This window comes from Bufo gargarizans, chromosome 5, assembly GCF_014858855.1.
Source record: "Bufo gargarizans isolate SCDJY-AF-19 chromosome 5, ASM1485885v1, whole genome shotgun sequence".
NCBI classification, from domain to species: Eukaryota; Metazoa; Chordata; class Amphibia; order Anura; family Bufonidae; genus Bufo; species Bufo gargarizans.
The window spans coordinates 57264539-57289882 of NC_058084.1; the positions used below are offsets into that span (position 1 = coordinate 57264539).

The 25344-nt window shown below is 52.4% G+C and overlaps 1 protein-coding gene across 1 annotated transcript in view; it reads left to right on the plus strand.

The window, feature by feature from the left end:
• Window positions 1-25344, plus strand: part of ATAD2 (ATPase family AAA domain containing 2) — an 88879-nt gene that overhangs the window by 26141 nt on the left and 37394 nt on the right. Inside the window, exon 12 of the mRNA XM_044293249.1 lies at window positions 5155-5329. Within this exon, the coding sequence (XP_044149184.1) occupies window positions 5155-5329 (175 nt within the window). The remainder of the gene's footprint in view (window positions 1-5154; window positions 5330-25344) is intronic.

The following is a 25344-nucleotide window of genomic DNA, read 5'->3' on the forward strand; positions in this document are numbered from 1 at the left end:
TGTCCTCGGCTCTGTGCACGGAATCCTGGTGACAGGTTCCCTTTAAGGGTTTTCCTATCTTGTGCCTTAGGCTCTGCAGCCTGCGCCATTTTCCCGGTATGCGGATTGGGCTCCTGCAGCTGGTAACTGCAGTGGGCGCCTTTCTGCGCTCCATGCTGTGTCCCCTCCTTCTCCGGTTGACCAGTGAGAGGTCGGCTGGGTGGGCACTTTATTCGAGTCGCGGGGTGAGCACCCAGGGCCGGTCTGACACGCCAGGGGGCCTGGGCATTCGGTCGGCCGGGTGCTGCAAAAGAAATTTAGGCCCTTGCTTCATTCGGGCCTACATGTCTATATATATATATATTTTTATTTTATTTTTTTCTTCTCCCGACCTGCGCTGTTCTTCCTAGCTCACGGGGTGGGCACCCGCAGCCGGGGGAAGCAAGAGAGCGCATTCCGCACTCCAGTCTAGGTCTCTCTGGGCGGCCGACTGGCAGTGCTTTTCAGTTGGCCGCGGTAAACTTTAGGTCCCGCCTTTGCGGCCTACTAGGCTGCAACTTCATTCCCAGTATGGGCAGGGGCGGGTTCATCTCTCTGGCGGGAATTCTTCCCACCTAGCTGTTGCTCTCCCTCAGGAGCCTGCTGAACTCCGCCCCCGGTCCTCAAGGCAGGGTTAACCCTTTCTGGCCAGCCACCTCTTTGAGGACGGCTCCAGACTTTCCGGCTTCCTAGCTGCAGGCATTGTGCCTTACTATGGAAGAATTTAACCCCTTCCTGCCTCCTGTCCACTTGAGGCTGGGGCATTACGGTTTAAAAAATAAATAAAATGGACCCCTGCCTCCCGCAGCCCACATCACCGCAGGAACACCTTTACTGTGTGGTACCACACGGAGCCTGTGACCTATTCCGGACAGTGGAGGATCTCTCTGTTCCTAATCTGCCCTCTGGGGCTGTTTGGTTGATAATTCTTCACCTGCGCGAATCCAGTGCAGGACATCTGAAGGCTTCCCAATCCACCCTCCTGGGTCGTTTGGTTAATAAAGCACCGCCTGCGCAATGCAGTGATTAGACCTGTAGAAGTTCCTATTCCAGCCCCTGGGTAGTTTGGTTGTTATATCACCACCGGCGCAGCCTGCAACTGCTATGGGCTAGATGCTGAGAGGTAGAACTGTGCACGAGCGGGCCAGAGCAGGACATATTTTCTCCTCGGTCACACCTGCTCCCCCACCCTTTCTCCCTAGGGTCACACTCAGACGCACCATCCCTGCCTAGAGAGGTTCGATTCCAAGGGGGAAGGGGGATTAGTGATTGTACGGGATTCAATCTTCCAAGATTGCGTCCACTGTAGACAGCAGTGCTCGTCGTATGCATTACCCCCTTTTCTTAGGCAGAGTATTTGCACTACTACTGGATACAGTACTTACCTTATGTATTATCTCCTTCCATAGGTGGACTAACTGCACTAGCACTGGTCTCGGTGCCAGCCACAGGCGTTCCCCGTTGTGTAGGTGGCGGAATTGTAGTTCCATTGGGTACAGTACTGTCCGTATGCATTAGCCTCTTTCATAGGTGGTGTTATGGCATTATCACTGGTTTCAGTGTTTACCGTATGCATTACCCCCTCACATAGGTGGATGAAGGAATTACACTTCACACCGTGTGCAGGACTAGTCATATGCATTACCCCCTTCCATAAGGGGCATAATTTCTCTACCATTGGATTCAGTTCCTGCCGTGTGCATTACCCCCTTCCATAGGTGGTGTACTTGCACTACCTCGGGATACAGTACTTGCCGTATGTTACTCCCTTTCATAGATGGTGTGATTGCACTGCCACTGAGTGCAGTGCTTACCGTAGGCATTACCCCCCTCCATAGGTGGGTTAATTACACTACCGTTGGATACGGTTCTGACTATCGCGCTACCCCCTTCCTAACCGGAGGATGGCACTACCACTGGATGCTATTCCATCGTCGTTTGCCATCACCATGCTTCCTGTGGCATTACCCCCTTCCACAAGTGATCCATTAATGGGGGAATTCACTAAGCATCTTTGCATGCTATAATTCAACTATGCCACGACACTAGATGCCTTGGCTTCCTTCACAGGTGGGCCGTGGCAACAGTCGGTACCCGCTGGTGCCTTGTACTCTTCATCTAGTGGTATATGGATACTGTGGTTACTTCCATATTGTATCCTTTTCTTCCTGCGCTGGTTGGGGGCGCAAATATGTCGACCTTTGTTCTCTCAGTGGGGTTACGCAGCAACACTTGTGTCCTAGAGGACCCCCCCCCCCCCCAACCCCATGGGCCTCCACCATTCAGGTTGGTGAAGGTATTGGTCCTCGAAATCGGGTAGTGCGCACGCCTTTACACAGAATATTGTCATTACGATCCAGCAAGCCGAATATTTCACTGATTCTTTGTCCACCACTCTTCCTTATCTAGGTGAGGGTGTTATGCTGGCACTCTGCAGTAGCTACTACAGCGTGTTCTTCTCCGCAGGGGAAGTTTTCACGCTAGGGCTAGAGATTGTGGTCGCTGCAGTTGGGCAGACCCCCCTCAGGTAGGGGTTCTTCCCTGGCTCTGCTTCGGCAGTTGCTCCTGTTCCGTGCCCTTTTCAGGTGAAATGTTTAAGGTTAGCTTTACTTATCTGGGACAGCATGGTACCATGACTTCTACTGGATGTCCTCAGGCCTCCCCCTTAGTTTTACGCTGGCGGAGCATGCTGTAGCTCCTATTGCACAAGGGGTGTTTGCGTCACCTCTACATACTAGGGTTCCTACTGCACAGCTCCTTCGTCAAGTGACTGATTCTTCTAAAAACTGGAATCGGTGGCCTCTACGGTGTGGCCGCCTCCTCAGCTGGAGTATGGCGTTACCGTTACTCTTGTGGTTTCCCTTGTATGGCCTCCTCCTGAGGCGGAGTATTGAATTACCACTAGATTCTGTAGAGCACCAGTCTCAGATGGAAACGGGCTTTAGCCCTGGCCTTTGCTGGTTTACACTACCGGTAATTGTCCGTTGCTCTGACAACTGTTGTCCTTCTGTCGTCAACTCTGGCTTTGCGATTGCGTAATTGCCATAGCTGATCAGCACCTACCTTCGGGTGCGCTCTACTGGGTAGCTTAGTCCCTGCAGCACTCGTCTACCACTAGATTGCCATTATAAGCGGGACTTGGGTGCTAATAGTTGATGCTGTGATGCCATCGGTGCTACCCCTCTTCTGATATGAGTAATGTCTACGTCACCTCAAGCCGATGGTGGTCATTCCTTTGACCCTGCTCATTCCGGGGGTGGACTACGGGTCTCCCCACGCCAAGCAGAGCGGGTGTCTGTCACGCCTTAGGCGTTTCGATCCTGGAACGGAACACCCTTTTCCTTTTCTGTCCCTCCTCGAGCTGGATTGCTGACCATCTTCCCCTTCTGTCTAGCTGACCAGTAGCCATGGGTTGTACGGCTCTGGAATTCCATCTCAATTTTTTTTCCACGTGACCAGGGTTCCTCGGGAACAGTGCAGTCGTTGGACGTCGTAATCGCACTCCACCCGGCAAGAGTATTTCTCTCATCTTGGTCCTACTCATCTGCCCTTCCAGGCAGGGTTGCCACATTTTCAATATATGGTCACTGGCGGGGCTTCCCATCACCGGTGATGCTCATATCCGCTTTACTTCTACCTTTATCCGAAGTATTGGTTCTTTGGCCTGCAGTTGGGCATGCCTGGCTCAGGTTTTTTTTCCTCGGTTGTTTCTCAAGCAGCTTCTCTTGCTGAAGTCTCACCACAAGCCTCTACGGCACTAGGGACATTGGTCTAACAATGTACCGCTTCCTAGGGGGGTGTTCTCTTGACCAGAGGAGGATCCTGCGGACCTGGATTTTTGGTTCTGCTTCCACAGTTGCAGCCAGGAGCCGGCTTTGTCCAAACGACCTATGGGTCGTTTGGCGTTTCAGTGAGGAACAGGTCCTCCCTTCTGGGACGTTGTCTTGTCCTTTTTTATTTCTGGGAAGGCGGCATTCCGGGTGGCGGGATCATCCACCCGACGTTTTTTCCGGAGTTGATAGTGCCTTCTTGTACGTACATTTTAATATGGTCATGAACATAAGGCAGTGCTCCGCCCAGCATCTTATTCTTTACGTGGAAGGCGGCTACTACCTTCTGCAATCACAGACATGGTGTCTCTTCTTTCTCCCTCGCATTATAGAGAGTGAGCTCTCCATCAGCCATGTGATTTGGCCTTTGAGGTTTGCTTGTCCATGACTAGAGCTTACCTCCGTACAGACTTTTACCAGTTTTTTCCTGGAAGTCCTTGTCAAAGCTTGGCGGCCTCCAAAGGGATGTTTTCCAGTTATATCTGTTTTGGCAGTTGCTCGGGCATTCCGATTCCAGGGCAAAACACCGCCCAGTGGAGTTATGGCCCACCTAACCAGCAGTCGGCATTTCTCGGGTTCACCTCCTCCATGCATCAGCTTTCCTGTTGTAGAAGGCAGTGTCTTGGTCTTCCGGGCACACGTTCATCAAGTTTTACCGGGTGCCTTCCTAGGCGTCGGCGGATGCTGCTCCGGGCCGCAAGGTCTTGCCGGCAGTGGATTACGCATCCTCAAGGGCGTTTTCTCCATGGGCGTGTGATTTGTTTCCCTCCCCGTGGACTGCTTTAGGATGTCCCATGGTCCTGTGTCCCACAATGATACGAGCGAGAAAACGTGATTTTTGTGAACTCCTGTAAAATCTTTCTCTCTTAGTTCATTGGGGGACACAGCTCCCACCCAGTGATTTCTGTTTGCCGCAAACGATGGCGGTTGAGGAGCCAGTATGGTCCTCAGTTCTGGTTCGGTCTAACTGGCATTTGCCAGTTATTGGTTGTTTACCGTATTTATTTATTTTCCTACTCCTATTGCTTGGGCACAAACTGATAGGCTCTCTCCAGGCTGGAGGGGGTATAGCCGGCAGGGGGGGGGGGGAAGTTATCACTTTTCAGCCTAGTGTCGCCTCCAAGTGGCAGCAAGCAGCTATACCCACGGTCCTGTGTCCCCCAATGAACTAAGCGAGAAAGAGATTTTACAGGTGAGTTCACAAAAATATTGTTTTCTTGTTTCCTGCATTATTGGTTTTAAAATGTCTGACTGTGTGTATTAAAATGCATACATAACCTAATTTTATTCCAATACTTTGTTTCAGAGGTTGTCTATTCTATGGTCCACCTGGTACTGGCAAGACCTTAGTTGCACGTGCTTTGGCCAATGAATGCAGTGTGGGTGATAGAAGAGTTGCCTTCTTCATGAGGAAAGGGGCAGATTGCTTGAGCAAATGGGTCGGAGAGTCTGAGCGCCAGCTGCGATTATTATTTGATCAGGTAATTCCGTACTTCAGCTGGGTTCCCAATACAGGTTTGTAAGGACTGGACCAGTTACTACAAACAACTGACTACAAACTGTTTAGATTCAGCAACTTTCCGATGGGGCACAAATGATTCATTTTAACATTTTTATCACAGTCCACATAAGAGTGAATGGCCTACCAATGTCAAATTATATTCTGGATTACTCAATTTAAAGGGGTTCTGCAGCTTTTGTCCTTATGATGATCTATCCAGAGGATAGATCATCAGTAAGAAAAAGCTGCAGAAGGGGAGAAAAAAGGACCATTCAGGGGTTAAAGGGGTTGTCTCACTTCAGCAAGTGACATTTATCATGTAGAGGAAGTTAATATAAGGCACTTACTAAGGTATTGTGATTGTCCATATTGCCTCCTTAGCTGACTGGATTCATTTTTCCATCACATTATACATTGCTCATTTCCATGGTTATGACCAGCCCGCAATCCAGTAGCGCTGATCGTGCTTGCACACTATAGGAAAAAAGTGCCATCCTCTCTGGGGGCCGAGACAGTGGGAGCTCACACAGGCTGGTGCTTTTTTTCTATAGTGTGCAAACTATGCAACAGTAGAATAAATGAATGGGAGCTGCACTGCTAGATGTCCCTCTTACAGGTAATGGTTTCCTTTTTATACCTTATGCACAGTATAGTTGGTGCTGAGCCCGATTGTGTATAGATGCATTAAATCACGTAGAAGGCGGCACTCATCACTGTTGTAGTTTACGTTTTGTTTATTCTTGCCATGGGTCCCCTTGCTCTCAATGAGAGGAATGACCTGAGTGTTTTTATATGAAATTAATATATAATTTATTATATTGTGTCAATTGTCATATCTTCTATATAAAAATAATCTTCATATAAAAGGGAGGATAAAAAAAACCCCATAAAATTATATTATCCTTCTGTAGGACAAACACGCCTCTAAGTTCTTTTATCGAGTATCTTAATTTGATTTGTGCAAGCAGTGAAACAAAGGGACAATTTGTATGCAAAAATATAGTTGTTTATTATAAAAACAAAGAATATAAAATCAATACAATTGCAAAACAAATGATGAAGTTACAAAATAATACCCAAAATGTACCACACGGTGGTGTTAACACACCCCTATCTGATAAGCACAGTATGATTTAGTGATTTATGACAACCAGTGTCATACTTTTAACAAACTTCTGTTTATCAAACAGGCTATAGCAATAAAACATGGATTATACAGCAACAAAATAACTGTTATACCATGACTCTGTTTTCCTATGACCAATCAAAAATATGATATTAATGTGATAAAATATTCAGCTCTGCAATCAGACTATGGAAAATAACTTTCCAAGGGTTTAGTCCTCTTTTCAAATGTCAGATCTTCCATTAACAATATGCATCTTTGCTAAGAGAATAATCAGCATTATGGAGGCACCTAAGACTATATATTCCCAGCATGGGAACTCTTGGCTATATACAGAGAGAAATATCTTATTAATATCACGAGTAGTAAACAAAATATACGTTACAGGGTTCAGATGGGACCAGTTCTGAAGAACTTTCCTAGTAATCCCAAAAAATAATCCAATTTTCTTCTGGTAAAGTTTTCTTTTTGATTGGATGGATCTATATGGATCTCTCTTGCTGCTCCGCACACGAGTAATTATCCCCCCCTCCCCCCTCATCTAAGAATCATCCCCTTTTAGATTAGGGATTCCCAATCAGGTAAGGTGGGTGTATTCACATGCTAAGAGGATGAAGATGGGGTGAGTAGTCCGCATTGGGTAAGTACCTCGGCCCCCCCCCCCCCCGGTCACCTCATCATAGATGGAGGACCTTTTTCCTCAGGTGGGCCATTCCTGGTGAGGGCCCCACATTACCTCAGGCCCCAATGTAGGTTTGGGCTTCTGTCCATACGGGGGGCCTGGGTTCTCATCAGATTCCGTCCGGCAGCCGGCACTGGTCCAGTTGTACGGCCTGCGGGGTGAGCTCCCGCGGCCGGCGTTCGGCCAGGGCGCTTGCAGAGCGCCTCTCCGGTCACTCCACTTCCCGGCCGGCGCTAAAATTTAGGCCCCGGCTCCTCTTCGGGCCTACCGGGACTCAGCCCGGGCAGCCTTTAGCGGCGCGAGAGGGGACACACCCCCTCCAGATCAGTGGGCAGACATCGGCGGTTGCTCTCCAGGCCCCGCTGTGGTAACCGGCCGGCAGTACCCCCGGTCGGCTGTGCGCCGAACTTTATATCCCGGCTTTGCGGCCTACTAGGCCGCAGCTTTCATTCCAGTTATGGAGGGGGCGGGTTCGTCCTTTTGGCGCGGATTCTCCCCGACTAGCTGTCGCTCCTCCCCCAGGTGCCCGCTGAGCTCCGCCTCCGGTCCTCTGATCTGGGTTAACCCTTTGTGGCAGGTCGTTTGTTTGCAGCCGGCACTGCATTATCCGGAGTCCCTTTCTGCAGGCCAATTACCTTTAGATTAGGAAGTTAACCCTAACCCCTTCCTGCCGGCATGTCCACCCTGGTGGTGGGGTATGGGGCTGGGCCCATGTCCTATTGGACAGGGGAGGATTGCTCACAGTTTCCCAATCCGCCCTCCGGGGCTGTTTGGTGAGAATGCACACATGAAGAATTCCCAGACCACCCTTCTGGGTCGTCTGGTGTATAGGCCACCACATGTGAGATCCAGCGGAACACATCTGAGGGATTCCCAATCCGCCATACGGGCCGTTTGGTTTATAATGCCCCACCTGCACAGATACAGGGGAGCACATCTGAAGGTTTCCCAATCCGCCCGCTGAGGCCGTTTGGTTGATAATACTCCACCTGCACAAATACAGGGGAGCACATCTGAAGGATTCCCAATCCGCCATACGGGCCGTTTGGTTGATAATGCTCCACCTGCACAAATACAGGGGAGCACATCTGACGGATCCCCAATCCGCCCGCTGGGGCCGGTTGGTTGATAATACTCCACCTACAAAAATACAGGGGAACGCATCTGAAGGATTCCCAATCCGCCCTACGGGGCCGTTTGGTTGATAATGCTCCACCTGCACAAATCCAGGGGAGCACATCTGAGGATTCCCAATCCGCCCTACGGGGCCGTTTGGTTGATAATGCTCCACCTGCACGGATCCGGGGGAGCACATCTGCTGGATTCCCAATCCGCCCTACGGGGCCGTTTGGTGATAATGCTCCACCTGCACGGATCCGGGGGAGCACATCTGCAGGATTCCCAATCCGCCCTACGGGGCCGTTTGGTTGATAATGCTCCACCTGCACAAAGCCGGGGGAGCACAGCTGCTGGATTCCCAATCCGCCCTACGGGGCCGTTTGGTTGATAATGCTCCACCTGCACAAAGCCGGGGGAGCACAGCTGCTGGATTCCCAATCCACCCCTCTTGGGTCATTTGGTTGTTAATCCACATTCTCAATCCAATGGAGGACCTCTGGCAGTTCCCAATCCACCCTCCTGGATTGTGGGTTGATTGAGTGCCGCCCACACAATCCTGTGAGCGGTCAGGTAGGGATGCCGATTCCACCTCCTGGGTGTTTTGATGGTTATATCGCCGCCGTCACAGCCTGCAACTGCCATGGCTCAATGCTCAGAGGTAGAGCTGTGCACGAGCAGGACACTTCCTCCTCGGTCTCCTCCGCACCTCCACCCTTCCTCATTAGGGTGATATTCAGAACCCTCCCTTCTGACAGGGGTTGGTTCTGAGGGAACAGGGAACAGTTCTGCGGACTCTGATGTGAATCTTCTAGACTGCATCCATGCTACCGGCAGTACTGATTGTCTGCATTGCCCCTTCCTTAGGCGGCATTTGCATTGCTACTGGATACAGTACTTTCCCTTTGTATTCCCTCATTCCACAGGTGGACTGACTGCACTTCCTCTGGTCAGTGCCAGCCATTCGCGTCTCCCCTTTCGGTTGTTGACGGATTGCTGTTCCACTGGGTACAGTACTGGCGTTACGCATTAGCCTCTCTCATAGGAGGCGTTATGGCTTTATCGCGGGTGGCAATGTTTGCTGTAAGTATTACCACCTTGCTTAGGTGGAGGAGTTCTCTACCCACCGGGAACGGGACTATTCATATGCATTATCCTCTTCCATAGGGGTGTACTTCTCTGCCATTGGGGTCAATTCCTACTGGGTGCATTACCCCCTGCCATAGGTTAGGTACTTGCGCTAACTCAGGATACAGTACTCCCTATATATTTTTCTCCCCTTCATAGGTGGAGTGGTTGCACTTCCATTGAGTGTAGTGCTTACAGTACGTGTTACCCCCTCCATGGAGGGGGTTATTACACTACCGTTGGATGCGGTTCTGATCATCTCCCTACCTCCCTTCCTTGACGGAGGATTGCGCTACCACTGAATACTATTCAACAGTCGTGGCATTACCCCTTTCTACATATAACAGGAAATCACTGAGCATCTATGCATGCTTTAATTCAACTAAGCCTGCGCACTAGATGCCTTGGCTTCCTTCACGGGTGGGCCGCGGCAACAGTCGTTGCCATTGGTGCCTGGTACTCTTCATCTAGAGGTATATGGATGCTGGGACTGCTCCCATACTGTATCCTCCCGTCTCTTCTGGTACTGGTTGTTGGCGCAGATAGGTCGTCCTTGTTCTCTTAGGGGAGTCGCTCAGCAACTCTTCAGGTGCCCTAGATTCCCATCCCTATGGGCCTCCACCGTTCAGGTCGGTCAGAAATTGGTCCTCTACAGCGTGTGGGTGCACGCCATTATACAAATGTTGGGATTACGACCCAGCGAGCCCAAGGTTGCACTGACTCTGCATTCTGGGCCACCACTCTTCCTCATTAGGTGAGGGTGTTTGGCTGGCATTCTGCATGGACTACTGCAGCGTGTTCTCTAAGTCAGGATGGCCGAGTGGTCTAATGTGCCGGACTCAAGAGTTAATCTCTTCCGTGTGTGGGGTGTTCGGGTCTCCAAATGGAGGCGTGGGTTCAGATCCCACTTCTGACAAGAAAGCAAGGGTAGTTTTCACAAGGGCCGGAGATCGAACTCATGGCAGTGGGTCAGCCCCCTCAGATAGGGGTTCTACCCTGACACTGCTTCGGCGGTTGCTCTGGTTTTGCCCCCTTTTTTAGATGGAATGCCTCAGGATGGCTCTGGTTGACTGGGATAGCTTGGTTCCATGCTACTTCTGGGTGTCCTTAGGCCTCTTCCTCAGTTTTACGCTGGGAGGAGCAGGCTGTAGCTATTACTGTACAAGGGGTATTTACATCTCCACTACATGCTAGGGTTCCTACTGACATTCCTAATGCACAGTTCCTTCCTCAGACGGCAGTTTCTTCTGACTTTGGGATTGGTATCCTGTACGGGGTGGCCTCCTCCTCAGCTGGAGTGTGGCCTTTGCGTTACTCTGGCGGCTTCCTTTTGTATGGGCTCCTCCTCAGGGGTGTATTTCATTACCAGGAGATCTGTAAAGTGCCAGTCCCTGATGGCAATGGGCTTTGCCCTGACCTCTTAATGGTCTTCATTGCTGTTGACTGTCCGTTGCTCTGACAACTATTGTTCTTGTGTCGTCAACTCGGGTTTGGCACTGGCATCAATGCCATAGCTATCAGCACCTTACTTGGGCGCGCTCGACTGGGTAGCTTAGTCCCTGTGGCACTCATCTACCACTACAGTGATTCCTTCCTTCAGTTAGGATTACTTCTGTGTCACATCAAGCGATGGTGGTCATTCCTTTCTCTGCTCCTTCCGGGGGTGGACTACGGTCTCCCCAAGCCAGGCTGAGTGGGTGACTGTCACACCTTGTCACCATTGGTGGGGATTTCGTTCCTTGAACGGAACACCCCTATTTTTCTTCCTGTCCTTCCTCTAGCTGGATTGCTGACCACATTTCCCTTCGGTCTCCTCGACCGGTGGCAATGGGTTGTATAGCTATGGAATCCGGGATCTATTTTTTTCCATGGAGAGTATTCTCTTATGTTGGTCTCTGCCCGGAAGTCAATATATGTCAATTATGGGGTTTTTCCATTACCGGTTTCTTTAACCAGAGGAGGGTCCTGCGGACCTGGATTTTGGTTCCACTTCCACAGTTGTGGTCAACAACCGGCTTCGCCCCGACGATCGGTAGATCGCTGGAGGCGTTTCAGGAACAAACAAGCCCCCCCTCTGGGACTTCTTCTTCTTCTTCTTCTTCTTCTTCTTATTGTACGTCCATTTGTCCTTTGTCATTTGCATCAGGCAGTGCTCCGCCAGAATTTTCTTTCTGGCGGAAGGTCGCCGCTTTCCGGGTCATCTCGGACATGGTTTTCTCTTCTTTCTCCCTCTTATTTTGAGGGCGGGCTCTCCATCAGCCATCTATTTTGGCCTCGGAGATTTGCTGGTCCATACCTGGCGCGTTCCGCTGTATGGGTTTTCTGCCTGATTTTCTTGGAGGTCCTTGTCATAGCTGGCGTCTTCCAACGGGATGCTTTTTTTCCTGGGATGTCTGCCTGTCGGTTGCTTCCTAGCGGAGTGATGGCCTGGCCGACCAGCGGTCGTCATTTCTCGGGTTCATCTACTCCAGACATCGCTTCTGGAGGGCAGCGTCTTGGTCTTCCGGCAAGTTCGCCGAGTTTTTCGGGGGGCTTTTCTAGACATCAACTGTTGCTGCTCCAGGCAGCAAGATTTTGCAGGCGGCAGCGGATGACGCATCCTCGAGGGCGTTTTTTCTCCAGGGGCATGTGATTTGTTTCCCTCCCCGTGGACTGCTTTAGGACGTCCCACGGTCTGTGTCCCCCAATGATACTAGCGAGAAAACGAGATTTTTGTGAACTCGCCTGTAAAATCTCTTTCTCGCGTAGTTCATTGGGGGACACAGCTCCCACCCAGTGTTCTGTTTGCCGCACATATTGGCGGTTGGTGGGCCAGTATGGTCCTCAGTTCTGGTGCATTCCGACTGATGTTTGTCAGTTATTGGTTTACTGTATTTTCCTTATTGATTTTTTTTTTTCTCCTACTCCTATTGCTTGGGCACAAACTGATATGCTCTCTCCAGGCTGGAGGGGGTATAGCCTGCAGGGGAGGAGTTATCACTTCTTAGCCTAGTGTCGCCTCCTAGTGGCAGCAAGCAGCTATACCCACGGTCTGTGTCCCCCAATGAACTACGCGCGAGAGATTTTACAGGTGAGTTCACAAAAATCTCATTTCTCGCCCAGTTTCCTTGGGGGACACAGAAGACCTTGGGTATAGCTCATCTCCCTAGGAGGCGTGACACTAAGTGAAAACTGTTAAGCCCCTCCTCCACAGCTATACCCTCAGCCTGGAGAGAGAGACTGCCAGTTTTTGCTTAGTGTCCAAGGAGGCAAGACACTCCCTGCTACTGCAGGGCTGTTTTCTCCTGTTTAGTTTTAGTTTTGCTTTTTACTTTTTTTCTTTTCTTTTTCTTCAGATCATCAGGGACAACAGAGACGCACTAGACCTCTCTGTTTCTCCCGGGGTTGAGCTGCGCCAGTGCCGGCATCCGCACTGCTGCCTCCCCCACAGAAGACAAGGTGGACCAGGGCAGCCTAGCTCCCCTGCATCCCGCCAGCGTAAGGGTCGCCCGCACGCCAAGTCCCTCTTCCAGCGTCCTGCCACTACGGTGCCAGTAGCTGAAGGGGCGACCCTGCTGGAACAGACCGAGGGTGAAGACGGCTATGGTGAGAGATTGGCTTCTCCAGCCCTACGTCCCCCCCCTCACCCCTCACCCCACCCCGGTCTCCTGCGTGCCTGACCCCCATACTGGGCCTCTGGACCCTTCTGTCCCTGCTAGACTAGGCTGGCCCCTGGGCTGCCGCAGGGCGACATTCTGCTCCCTCTCTCCTGGTCTCCATAGGACATTAGCACCTTCTCTCTGCAGGAAGGATGCCTAGGGAGCTGCAGAGGTCCGCACCTAGCTGCCCCTGACGGAGGGGTTATGCAGGCTTCCCACCCTCACTGGCACCCGGTCTCTCTTACCGGCCACTGCTTCAGGGCCAGGGGGCCCGCGCCTTGCTGCCCCTGACCCTCCTCTACCCTCATGGGCACCGGTCCAAGGGCAAGGTGGTTGTGGCTGCCGGCCATATGGTGCAGTGAAATGGCTGCCGGGCGCAGGGTCCTCGCTTCCGGGCAGCGGGGTGGGCACCCGCGGCCTGCAAATGAGCGCTATGCTTCAAGCCCCCGGCCGACCGTCGGAACATTCCGGTCGGCCGGGCGCAGCGAAATCAGGGTCCCCGGCTCTTCCGGCCCGCGGGGTGGGCATCCGCGGCCGGTATGTGCAGGCGCCGCTCCGTAGGCCCGGCCGGTATTTGAATACTGTGCGGCCCCGGTCAGCCGGGCGCCGCTACAAATTTAGGCCCCGGCTTCACGGCCTGCTAGGCCGCAAAATTCCGGCCTCTGTTGGAGGGGGCTGGAACTTCTCCAGGCGCGAATTCTTCGCGCCTGGAGGTTCCCCCGCCCCCAGGGGATCGCAGCGCCGCCCCCCAGGCCGGATCCCTGTTAACCCTTTGGGTACAGGCCGGCTTCGGATGGGCCTGTGTGGCTGCCCCCCCCTTTTTTTCCCTGCTTCTCAGGGATTCTGTGCCCCTATAGGTGGCTCACCTTTCTGCCTCAGTGAGGCTGTTATAATAATAAAAAAAAAAAAAAAAAAAAAATTATATATATATTATTTATTTATCTATTATATATACCTTGTGGGCTGCGCAGGACGCTGCAGCCTGATCTCAGTAGTGCTGCCTGTATACATGCCCCCCTTCCATAGGCGGCATGTCGCGCTCCCCGGCTGCGGCGCTGCCAGGGTCACTTTCCCCTTCTAGGCGTTTTTCTTGCCCTCTTCCGCGATACGGCGCTGGTCAAGTGCATGCGGCCCTTTCTGTAGGCAGGATTCGTCACCCTCTCCAGTTATGACGCCTGCCATGTGCAGGACCCCCCTCCTTGGCGGGATACTGCACTCTCCCTGGCTGCGGGTTGGCCTTGTGCATGAACCCCTCTTCATTGGCAGACTACGGCAGTTTCTCCGGATACGGTGCTGGCCATGTGCACGGCCCCCTTCCACAAGTGGGACGCTGCCTCTCACTGGTTTCGTTGCCGATGATGTGCATGACCCCCATCATTCTTAAGCGGAATACTGCACTCACCGGATACGGTGCTGGCCATGTGCACGACCCCCTTCCATAGGTGGAACGCTGCACTCTCACTGGATTCGCTGCTGACCATGTGCGTGACCCCCTTCCATAGGCGGAACGCTACACTTGTGCGTCGCTGACGCCCATAGGCATGGCTCCCTTCCGTGGACTGCATTCGGCACTCTCACTGGATTCACTGCCAGCCATGTGCATGACCGCTTTTCCATAGGCGGTACGATGCGCTCTCATTGGATTCGTTGCCGGCCTTGGGCATGCCTCCTTCCCTGTGGCGGCATACATACACTCCCTCGGTCGGTGGTTGTTCTCTAACCGGTACGTTGTTGGCCATGTGCATGAACCCCATACGTGGCGGGGTGCTTGCACTCTCACTGGATCCGCTGCCGGCCGTATGCATGACCACTCTTCCGTGGGCGGTGTACGCACTCTCACTGGTTTCGCTGCCGGCCATGGGCATGCCTCCTTCAGGTGACATACACACATTCTCACCGACTGCTCGCACTCTCCCTGGATGCGATGCTGGCCATGTGCATGACCCCCCCCCCCCCCCCCCACTTTTTTCTGGGCGGCATACTACACTCTCACCGGATACGTTGCTGGCCTTGAGCATGGCCCTCTAACATGGGTGGAACGTTTACGCTCCCATTGTATACGGTGCTGGCCTTGTGCGTGACCACCCCTCATTCCTGGGCGGAAATTTGCACGCTCACGAGGTTCAAGGCTGTTCTTGTATGTGCTGTGTTGGACTTGCACATGTTTCCCTTTATTAGCGGAGTTGTTACACTCTCACGAAATTTCGGTGTTGGGTGGATTGTTGCACACTCACTTAATGCTAGGATAGCCCTGTGCATGTCCCCCTTTCACTAGGTGGACTTCCTGCTGGATACTGTGTGGCTATGTGCATGGCCCCCTTCTGGGCGAAGTATGGTACGCCCTACTTCTCTGACGTAGGTACGACCTTGGGCATCACCCCCCTTTTTGGGGCGGGCCTTTGCACTCTTACAGACTACAGTTTGCTTATTTTTCGGGGCGGTCAGTTTGCGTTCCATCGCATAACATACTAGTCTTGTGCATAACTCTTTTTCAGTTTGCACTTTGCACTTCCGTAGATTCTGTGGCTGGCCCTCTTCGCTGAGTGATATTTTTGCAGTGAGCGGACGCTCTCGTGCGTTGTTCGGGCCGCGTATGCCTCCTCGTTCCGTAGGTGGGTTGGCCTCACTGCTTACGGGGCTACTCGTACGTATGCCTCCTTTCCTCCTGCGACATATTTATTATCTTGGGAGTCGGTGGTTGCAGCAAGACTTGCATTATTCTCTACAGAGATCATTCTGTCCACCTGTGTGAGCCTCAGGTGTTGTCCAATGAACAACAAATGAATACCTTTTATATATATAAGTAGACGGGCTCTACCTGCTCGCTACTGCACCGAGCTGGGCGGTGCTCATTCATTTCGTTGGCCCTTCCGCCCGGGGAGTGTTCGTGGTTCCTAGATACGTACCCATTCGTCCTCCCGTGGCATTGTTTCCCTGCGCTGGTGGTTACATGGTCGAGAGTGCTGTCTGCAGCGCCCGTCGCATTCTATGTTGGCTCTGGCGGGACTACTGTCCCCTCACCTACTACTATTTCCTCCTCTTCGAGTGCGGTGTGGTATGATTCTTTCCGGTTGGCGCCCTCGGCGTTCAGTCTGCTCTGCTACCAGGTTCGGCCACTCTTCTTGGGAAGGTCATCCAACTTCTCTTGGGTGCTCGCTTACCCAGGTCCGGAGGACCTCCACCTTGGGTTCTTCAGGGTATTCGCCTTCTGCGGGGCGGTGAACCGGGCGTCTCAGTGTAGCGGGGTTCTGCCTTTGAGCTGTCCTATGGCTTCTCTGTTACCCACTCCTCCTTTCGTTTGGAGGGTGTTATGCCGGCCTCTTTCTCGACTGCCTTTTCTCGCCGTCTCTGTTTGGCTCCCACTCGGTACGGATCACTCCGAATGTGGCTTCTGTTCCGGCCACGCTTCAGAGGCTGTTCCTTCACTGCCCTCCCCTCTGGGGAGAGCATGGTTGTTCATGTTGATGGTTCTGGTGTTCCTTTTGGCCTCGTACTGTCCCCCTTGTTCAAACTGGCTGTACTTGCTGTGTGCCTATTTACCGGGTCTACCGCGTTCTGTCCTCCCGCTGGGTGCAGATTGCGTTTTTTCCATTCTAGGCAACGTTTCTGCTATGGACTTACCTTCTCGGTAGCTTGGGAGGACTACCATTTAGTCAAGATTGTCTTTAGATCCCCCACACCGGGACTGTAGTCCGTCTTCCTGTGGTGGCTACATCGGCTTGGGCTTTAGCCTGTCTTGTACTGGCATCTGGCGGTTGCTGGACGGACCCTTTGGTCCCTGTCTGTCTGTCCTTCTGCTCCCCCACTCCGGTGGATACGGAACACCTTTGTTCGGGGCCGACGGGACCAGTTCTACGACCGTTCTGCCCGGGTTACTGGTCTGCGCCTGTTCATTGGGTTTTCGCCCGCTTGCCCAGGCGACTATTGTGGGCTCGCTAGTGTCACTCCTGGCCGTGTTTTCGTCCAGGATCTGTGGTAGGAATTAGGGCTTTCCTTGGGGTTCTGTGGGAAGCTGGGCGTTCCCCCACTCTGCCTTTCTCTCTCCATGGTTCTGTCTTTCTCCAGTCCGGCCTGGACCTGGGACTGGGACTCTGTTGCTTGAAGTATCAGTGTCTGCGCTGTCCTTCCTCTTTCAGCGTTCCCCGCCCCTCGGGGCCTGTCAGGACCTTCTTCCGTGGAGCGGCTCTTGGTTTCCTTTTGTACCGCCCTGGGAACTACATACTGGGCTCTTGGCGCTCCAATCTTTCCCTTGGAACCGTTACAGCAGTTCTCTCTACTCCTTCTGTCCTGTACGGTTGTGTTTCTGTAGTCATCGTGTCTATGACGGGTGCCTGAGTGGCGGCCCTTCTTGTTCCGAGCCTTCTGTCTTTCCCCAGGACAGGGCTGTTCTCCATTCTGTCTCTTCCTTCCTTCTGAAGGTGGTGTTCGTCTTTCCTTTCATCAAGGCAGTCGTCCTCCCCTTCTCACCCCCGGGAACGGACACTTCACCGTTTTGGACGTTGTTTGGGCCTTGCAGTTTTTCCTTGGGGATCTCCGACTCTTGTCGACGTTTGGTCTCTTGTGTTTCCAGGAGGTCCGCGCAGAGGGTGGATGGCCTCCAGGGTGGCTTTCCTCCGCTTTCTCGGAGTGGCTTTTGCTGTGTTTGCCGCACCAAGGGCAGGGTTCTGCTTTTGGTGTCGCCATTCATTTCACCAGAGCTGTCGGTTCCTCCTGGGCCGGAGACATTAGGCTTCGGCCATGCATTTGTGCAAGGCGGTCACTGGTCTTCCTTGCACACCTTACCGAGTTCTGCAGGGTGCATACTCGGGCTTCGGCGTATGCTGCCTTGGGCCGCCTGGTCGGCAGGCGGCGGTTTTTTGATGCCTTCGGGTGCTTCGCCTTGGTGCTGTGGTCCCTCCCCTCTTGGACTGCTATTGAACGTCCCAAGGTCTTCTGTGTCCCCCAAGGAAACTGGGCGAGAAAACGAGATTTTTGTATAACTTACCAGTAAAATCTCTTTCTCGCTCTTTCCTTGGGGGACACAGCACCCACCCATTCTTTGTTTTTCTTGGCACGGTTTCCGAGTTGTTTTACCCTTTGGGTAGTTGGCTTGTTGGTTCCACTTTTGGACTTTGCCTTTTTTTCACTACTTGGACACGCAACTGGCAGTCTCTCTCTCCAGGCTGAGGGTATAGCTGTGGAGGAGGGGCTTAACAGTTTTCACTTAGTGTCACGCCTCCTAGGGAGATGAGCTATACCCAAGGTCTTCTGTGTCCCCCAAGGAAAGAGCGAGAAAGAGATTTTACTGGTAAGTTATACAAAAATCTCGTTTTTTGTCCATCTGCCTCCAGATGGCACTGTGGTACTGCAGATGAACATCACAACTTTTAAGCATTAAAACTAAATATCTAATAATACGTTCTCTTGACCTTCTTAACCCCTTAAGGACTCGGCCCTATTTCACCTTAAAGGGCTTCTGTCACCCCACTAAACCTTTTTATTTTTTTTTATTTTTTTGCTTACTTATAATCCCTTTACTGCGATTTCTGCCTACATGATCTAATTAATGATTTTGGTCCTGTAGATTTTGTTTAAAACGTGCTTTTAAAATATGCAAATTACCTTGCTACCAGCAAGTAGGGCGGCTAGTTGCTGGTAGCAGCCGCATCCTCCGATCCTAAAGACGCCCCCTCCGCTTTGTGATTGACAGGGCCAGCGAACTGGATCGTTCTCTGCTGGCCCTGCCTGTTTGCATTCAAAATCTGGAGCCTGCGCCGCGGCCGTACCGGTCTTCAATCGGCGCACTGAGAGGCGGCCGCTCCATCCTCAATGCGCCTGCGCCGATGACGTCACATCTACACCCGGCGCATTGAGGATGGACGGCCGCCTCTCAGTGCGCCTGCACCAATTGAAGACGGGTACGGCCGCAGCGCAGGCGCCAGATTTTGAATGCAAACAGGCAGGGCCAGCAGAGAACAATTCAGTTCCCTGGCCCTGTCAATCACAATGTGGAGGGGGCATCTTTAGGGTCGGAGGATGCGGCTGCTACCAGCAAGTAGCCGTCCTACTTGCTGGTAGCAAGGTAATTTGCATGTTTTAAACAAAATCTACAGGACCAAAATGATTAGATTATGTAGGCAGAAATCGCAGTGTAGGGATTATAAGTAAGCAAAAAAAAAAAAAGGTTTAGTGGGGTGACAGAAGCCCCTTTAACCACTTTAAGTCCGCCCATAGGATATAAACGTCCTATGGGTGGACCTCTATTTCTGAAAGCACGTTTTAAAACGTCCTTTCAGAAATAGCAGCTGCACGCTGATCGTGCAGCTGCTGATCGGGTTGCCCGCTGTCAGTGACAGCAGGGCAACCCAGAGATAAGGCAGGGACAGTTCCCAGGTGTCCCTGCCTTCTAGATCGCTGCAGACACAGCGCTCACCGAGCGCTGTGTATGCAGAGCAGGAAGCGCTATGCGCTTCCTGTTTCGGCCCGCCGGTCATGTGACCGCCGGGACCGAAGCGTGCAGGAGCTGTGTGAGGTCTCTCACAGACCTCGATCAGCCCTGCTCTGAGGCTGTACAGCGCAGAATCATGCTGTACAGCCTCTCTGGGGGGTGCATTTCTTCTGTAACTGGGGCTACTATGTCAGCCCCAGTTACAGGAGAAATCAACAGTGAAAAAAAAAAAGAAAAAGTGAAGCAAATGTCCCCCAGAGGTCTTGTATGACCTTATGGGGGACGAAAAGTGTAAAATAAAATTAAAAAAAATAAAGGGTTGAAAAAAATAAAATTAAAAAAAGTTTCACATGTAAAAAAAAAAAAGGTCCCCAAGTAAGGAATAAAAAAATAATTAAAAATAGAAAAAATTAAATAGACATATTTGGTATTGCCGCGTCTGTAAAAACCAGCTCTATAAAAATATCACATGAGCTAACCCCTCAGATGAACACCGTAAAAAAAAAAAAAAAAACTGTGTCAAAACAAGCAATTTTTGTCACCTTGCATCACAAAAGGTGCAACACCAATTGATCAAAAACGCGTTTGTCCCACAAAATGGTACCAATAAAACAGTCACCTCATCCCGCAAAAAATGAGCCCCTACATAAGAAAATCTCTCAAAAAAATAAAAAAAACTATAGCTATCAGAACATGGACACATTAAAACATAATTTTTTTGTTTCAAAAATGCTATTATTGTGTAAAACTTTAATAAATGAGAAAAAGTAGACCTATTAGGTATCGCCACATCCGTAACAATCTGCTCTATAAAAATGTCACTTGACTTAACCCCTCAGGTGAACGCTGTAAAAATAAATAAATAGAAACTGTGCTAAAACAACCAATTTTTTGGTCACCTTGCCCCATAAAGTGTTATGATGAATGATCAAAAAATCATATGTACCCAAAAATAGTACTAATAACTGGCACCTTATCCCCTAATTTCCAAAATGGGGTCACTTCTTGGGAGTTTCTACTGTAAGGGTGCATCAGGGGGCTTCAAATGGGACATGGCATCTAAAAACCATGTGGAGTTCCTTTTCTTCTGTGCCCTGCCGTTTGCCCATACAGCAGTTTATGACCACATGTGGGGTGTTTCTGTAAACCGCAGAATCTGGGTAATAAATATTGAGTTGTGTTTGGCTGTTAACCATCGATGTGTTAAAGAAAAAATTGGATTAACCACTTCAGCCCCGCTAGGTGAAACCCCCTTCATGACCAGAGCACTTTTTACACTTCGGCCACTACACTACTTTCACCGTTTATCGCTAGGTCATGCAACTTACCACCAAAATGAATTTTACCTCCTTTTCTGCTCACTAATAGAGCTTTCATTTGGTGGTATTTCATTGCTGCTGGCATTTTTACTTTTTTTGTTATTAATCAAAATGTAACGATTTTTTTGCAAAAAAATGACATTTCTCGCCCAGTTTCCTTGGGGGACACAGAAGACCTTGGGTATAGCTCATCTCCATAGGAGGCGTGACACTAAGTGAAAACTGTTAAGCCCCTCCTCCACAGCTATACCCTCAGCCTGGAGAGAGAGACTGCCAGTTTTTGCTTAGTGTCCAAGGAGGCAAGACACTCCCTGCTCTGCAGGGCTGATTCTCCTTGTTTTAATTTTTGATTTTTACTCTTTTCTTTTTGTTCCAGAACATCAGGGACAACAGAGACGCACTAGACCTCTCTGTTTCTCCCGGGGTCGAGCTGCGCCAGTGCCGGTCATCCGCACTGCTGCCTCCCCCACAGAAGGCAAGGTGGATCAGGGCAGCCCAGCTCCCCTACATCCCGCCAGCACAAGGGTCGCCCGCACGCCAAGTCCCTCTTCCAGCGTCCTGCCACTACGGTGCCAGTAGCTGAAGGGGCGACCCTGCTGGAACGGACCGAGGGTGAAGACGGCTATGGTGAGAGATTGGCTTCTCCAGCCCTACGTCCCCCTCACCCCTCACCCCACCCCGGTCTCCTGCGTGCCTGACCCCCATACTGACAGGGCCTCTGGACCCTTTTGTCCCTGCTAGCCCTAGGCTGGCCCTGGCTGCCACAGGGCGACATTCTGCTCCCATAGGACATTGGCACCCTTCTTCCTGCAAGAAGAATGCCTGGGGAGCTGCAGAGGTTCGCACCTAGCTGCCCCTGACGTAGGGGTTAGGCGGGCTTCCCACCCTCACAGACCCGGTCTCAGGGTCCCCCTCCCTCTTACCGGCCACTGCTTCAGGGCCAGAGGGCCCGCGCCTTGCTGCCCCTGACCCATCACGGGCACCGGTCCGGTCAGCACTAATATATCCGGTGCGGCCGGGCGCCGCAAAAGATTTTAGGCTCCGCGGCTCCCGCGGCGGTCCGCCATTCCAGGCCTCCTTACTTCCGGCCGGCGGGGTGGGCTCCCGCGGCCAGCGAACCACCATTCCGGTCCCTGTCTCTTCCGGCCGGCCGGGTGGGCTCCCGCGCCGGCAAACCGCCATTCCGGGCCCCTGTCTCTTCTGGCCGGCGGGGTGGGCTCCCGCGGCCGGCATTGGGCTATGCCCCAGCAGGTGGCGGTCGGCGGGGCTCCGCTACTTTGGTCCCAGGCTTCGGCCTGCTGGGCCGCAATCCCGACCGGCCCGCGGGGTGGGCTCCCGCGGCCGGTTTGAAGCGCCGTTCTGCCGCAGGTCCCGGCGGTATGACGGGCCGGGCGCCGCAATTTAGCCCCCGGCTTCGCGGCCTACTAGGCCGCAATATTCCGGCCTCTGGTGGAGGGGGCGGGAACTTCTCCAGGCGCGAATTTTCCCGCCTGGAGGTTCCTCCGCCCCCAGGGGATCGCACGCCGCCCTCCAGGCCGGATCCCTGTTAACCCTTTGGGTGCAGGCCGGCTCCCAAAAAAAATGGGTCTGTATAGTTGGCCCCCCTATTTTTTCTCTGTCTCTCAGGGCCCCTATATGGTGGCTCCCCTTTAGCCTCAGAGGCTGAGTTTAAATAATAATAAAATTAAAAAAAAATGAAATAAACTAAAAATAATAGATCATGTTTTCTATTGGGCTGCGCTTGACGCTGCAGCCTCATCAGTAATGCTGCATGTCTGCATGACCTCTTTCCACAGGCGGCATGGTGTTGCGCTCCCAGCCTGCGTCGCTGCTAGGGCATTTCCCCTTTTAGGCGGTTTTCTTGCCTCTTCCAGGATACGGCGCTGGCCAAGTGTATTCGGCCCTCTGTAGGCAGCATTCATCATCTCTCCAGTTATGGTGCCTGCCATGTGCATCTCCCCCCCCCCCCCCCCCCCCCCTCCTAGGCGGGCTACTGCACTCTCCCTGGCTGGCCATTTGCATGACCCCCTTAGGCGGAATGCTGCACCTTCACCGGATACGGTGCTGGCCTTGTGCACGACCCCCTTCCATAAGCGGAACGCTGCACTCTCTGGATTCGCTGCCGGCCATGTGCGTGACCCCCTTCCTGGGCGGAACGCAGCACTCTCACGGGATCTGTTGCCGATCATGTGCATGCCCCCCTTTTTTAGGCGGGATACTGCACTTTCACCGGATACGGTACTGGCTATGTGCACGACCCCCTTCCATAGGCGGAATGCTGCACTCTCGCTGATGTGCTATGATGTACTTATGTACTATGTTATTATGCTGCACTCTCGCTGATGTGCTATGATGTACTTATGTACTATGTTATTGTGCTGCACTCTCACTGGTTGCGCTGCCGGCCATTTCTTAGGCGGTATGCTGCACTCTCATTGGATTCCCTGCCGGCCTTGGGTATGCCTCCTTCCCTCAGGCAGCATACATACATCCCTCTGTCTTTGGGTGTTTCCTCGCAGGTACGTTGCTGGCCACGTGCATGTACCCCATACATGGCAGGGTGCTTGCTCTCTCGCTGGATCCGCTGTCGGCCATAGGCATGACCCCTCTTCCGTAGGCGGTGTACGCACTCTTGCTGGATTCGCTGCCAGCCAGGGGCATGCCTTCCTTCCTCAGGCGACGTGCACGCGTTCTTAGTGACTGTGTTTGTCTCTCGCCAGTACGTTGCTGGCCATGTGTATGACTCCCATGCATGGCGGTGTGCTCGCACTCTCCCTGGAAGAGATGCTGGCCATGTGCTTTACCCCCTTTTTTCTGGGCGGTGTGCTACACTCTCACCGGATACATTGCTGGCCATGAGAATGGCCCTCTAACATGGGTGGAACGCTTGCACTTCCATTGGATACGGTGCTGGCCTTGTGCGTGACCACCTCTCACTTCAGAGCAGAATTTGGCACGCTCATGGGATTCACGGCTGTCCTTATATGGCTGGGCTGGACTTGTACATGTCCCCATTCATTGGCAGAGTAGTTACTCTCTCGCTGAGTTCAGTGTTGGGTGTATTATTGCACACTCCTTTAATGCTAGGATGCCCCTGTGCATGTTCCCCTTTCACTAGGTGGACCTCCTGCGTTCCTGCTGGTTTATAGGGTATGTCCTGCTTCTCTGAAGTAGGTTCGACCTTAGGCATCACTCCCTTTTGGGACGGGTCTTTGCACTCTTGCCAACTGCAGTTGGCCAGGTACAATTTCCCCCCTTTCGGGGTGGACTGATTGCGTTCCATCGCATGCTATACTGGTTTTGTGCATAACTCCCTTTCAGGTTGCACTTTGCGATTCCGTACATGCTGTGGCGCTCTGGGACGAGCCCCCCTTTTTTCTAGGTGGGTTGGCCTTCTCGCTGCTTGCGGGGCTGCTCGTTCGTATGCCTCACCTGCTTCCTGCGGCATACCTTGTTTCTTGGGAGACGATGCTTGCCGCCAGCCTTGCACTCGTCCCTAGGGAGTTCATTCTGTCCTCCTGACCGGACAGGCTCTATTTCTCTCTGCTGCACCGAGCTGGGTGGTGCTCATTCATTTAGTTGGCCTTTCATTCCAGGGAGTGTTCGTGGGTCCTAGATGCATGCCCTTTGCGTCCTTCTGCAGCATTGCTTCCCTGCGCAAGTGGTCACATGGTCGAGAGTGCTGTTGTCTGCGGCGCCTCTCGAATTCTTCATTGGCGCTGGCAGGACTGCGGTTCCCTTGCCTGCCGCAATTTCCTCCTCTTCGGATGCAGTGTGGTATGAGTCCTTCCTCTTGGCGCCTCTACGCTTCTGTCTGATCTGCTACCGGGTTCGGGCTGCTCTTCTCGGGACGGTCACCCAACTTCTCTTGGGTGCTGGATTACCCAGGTCCGGAGGACCTCCGCCTTGGGTTCTTCAAGGTATTCGCCTTCTGCGAGGCGGTGGACCGGGCGTCTCACAGTGTAGCGGGTTCTGCCTTTGAGCTGTCCTATGGCTTCCCTGTTGCCCACTCCTCCTCCTTTTGGTTGGAGGGTGTTATGTCGGCCTCTGTCTCGACTGCCTCTTTTTGCCGGTTTTGTTTGGCTCCCGCTCTATACAGATCACTCCGATGTGGCTTCCCGCCAGACTTCGGAGGCTGTGTTTTCACTGTCCTCCCCTCTGGGGTGAGCATGGTTGTTCCTGTGGATGGTTCTGGTGTTCCTTTTGGCCTCGTACTGTCTCCCTTGTTCACGCTGGCTGTATTAGCTGTGTGCTTGTTTACCGAGTCTACCGCGTTCTGTCCTCCCGCTGGGTGCAGATTGCGTGGCCCGTTCTAAGACGATGGTCCTGATGTAGACTTACCTTCTCGATAACTTGGGGGGACTACCTTTTCGGTTCAGATTGTCCTTTGATCCCACACAGGGGCTGTACAACGTGGTTACATCAGCATGGACTTTAGCCTGCCTTCTCCTGGCATCTGGCGGATCCTTTGGGTTCTTTCCATCTGTCCTTCTGCTCCCCCATTCGGGTGGATGCGGGTCAACGTTGTTCGAGGGCCGACGGGGCTAGTTTTGTCGACC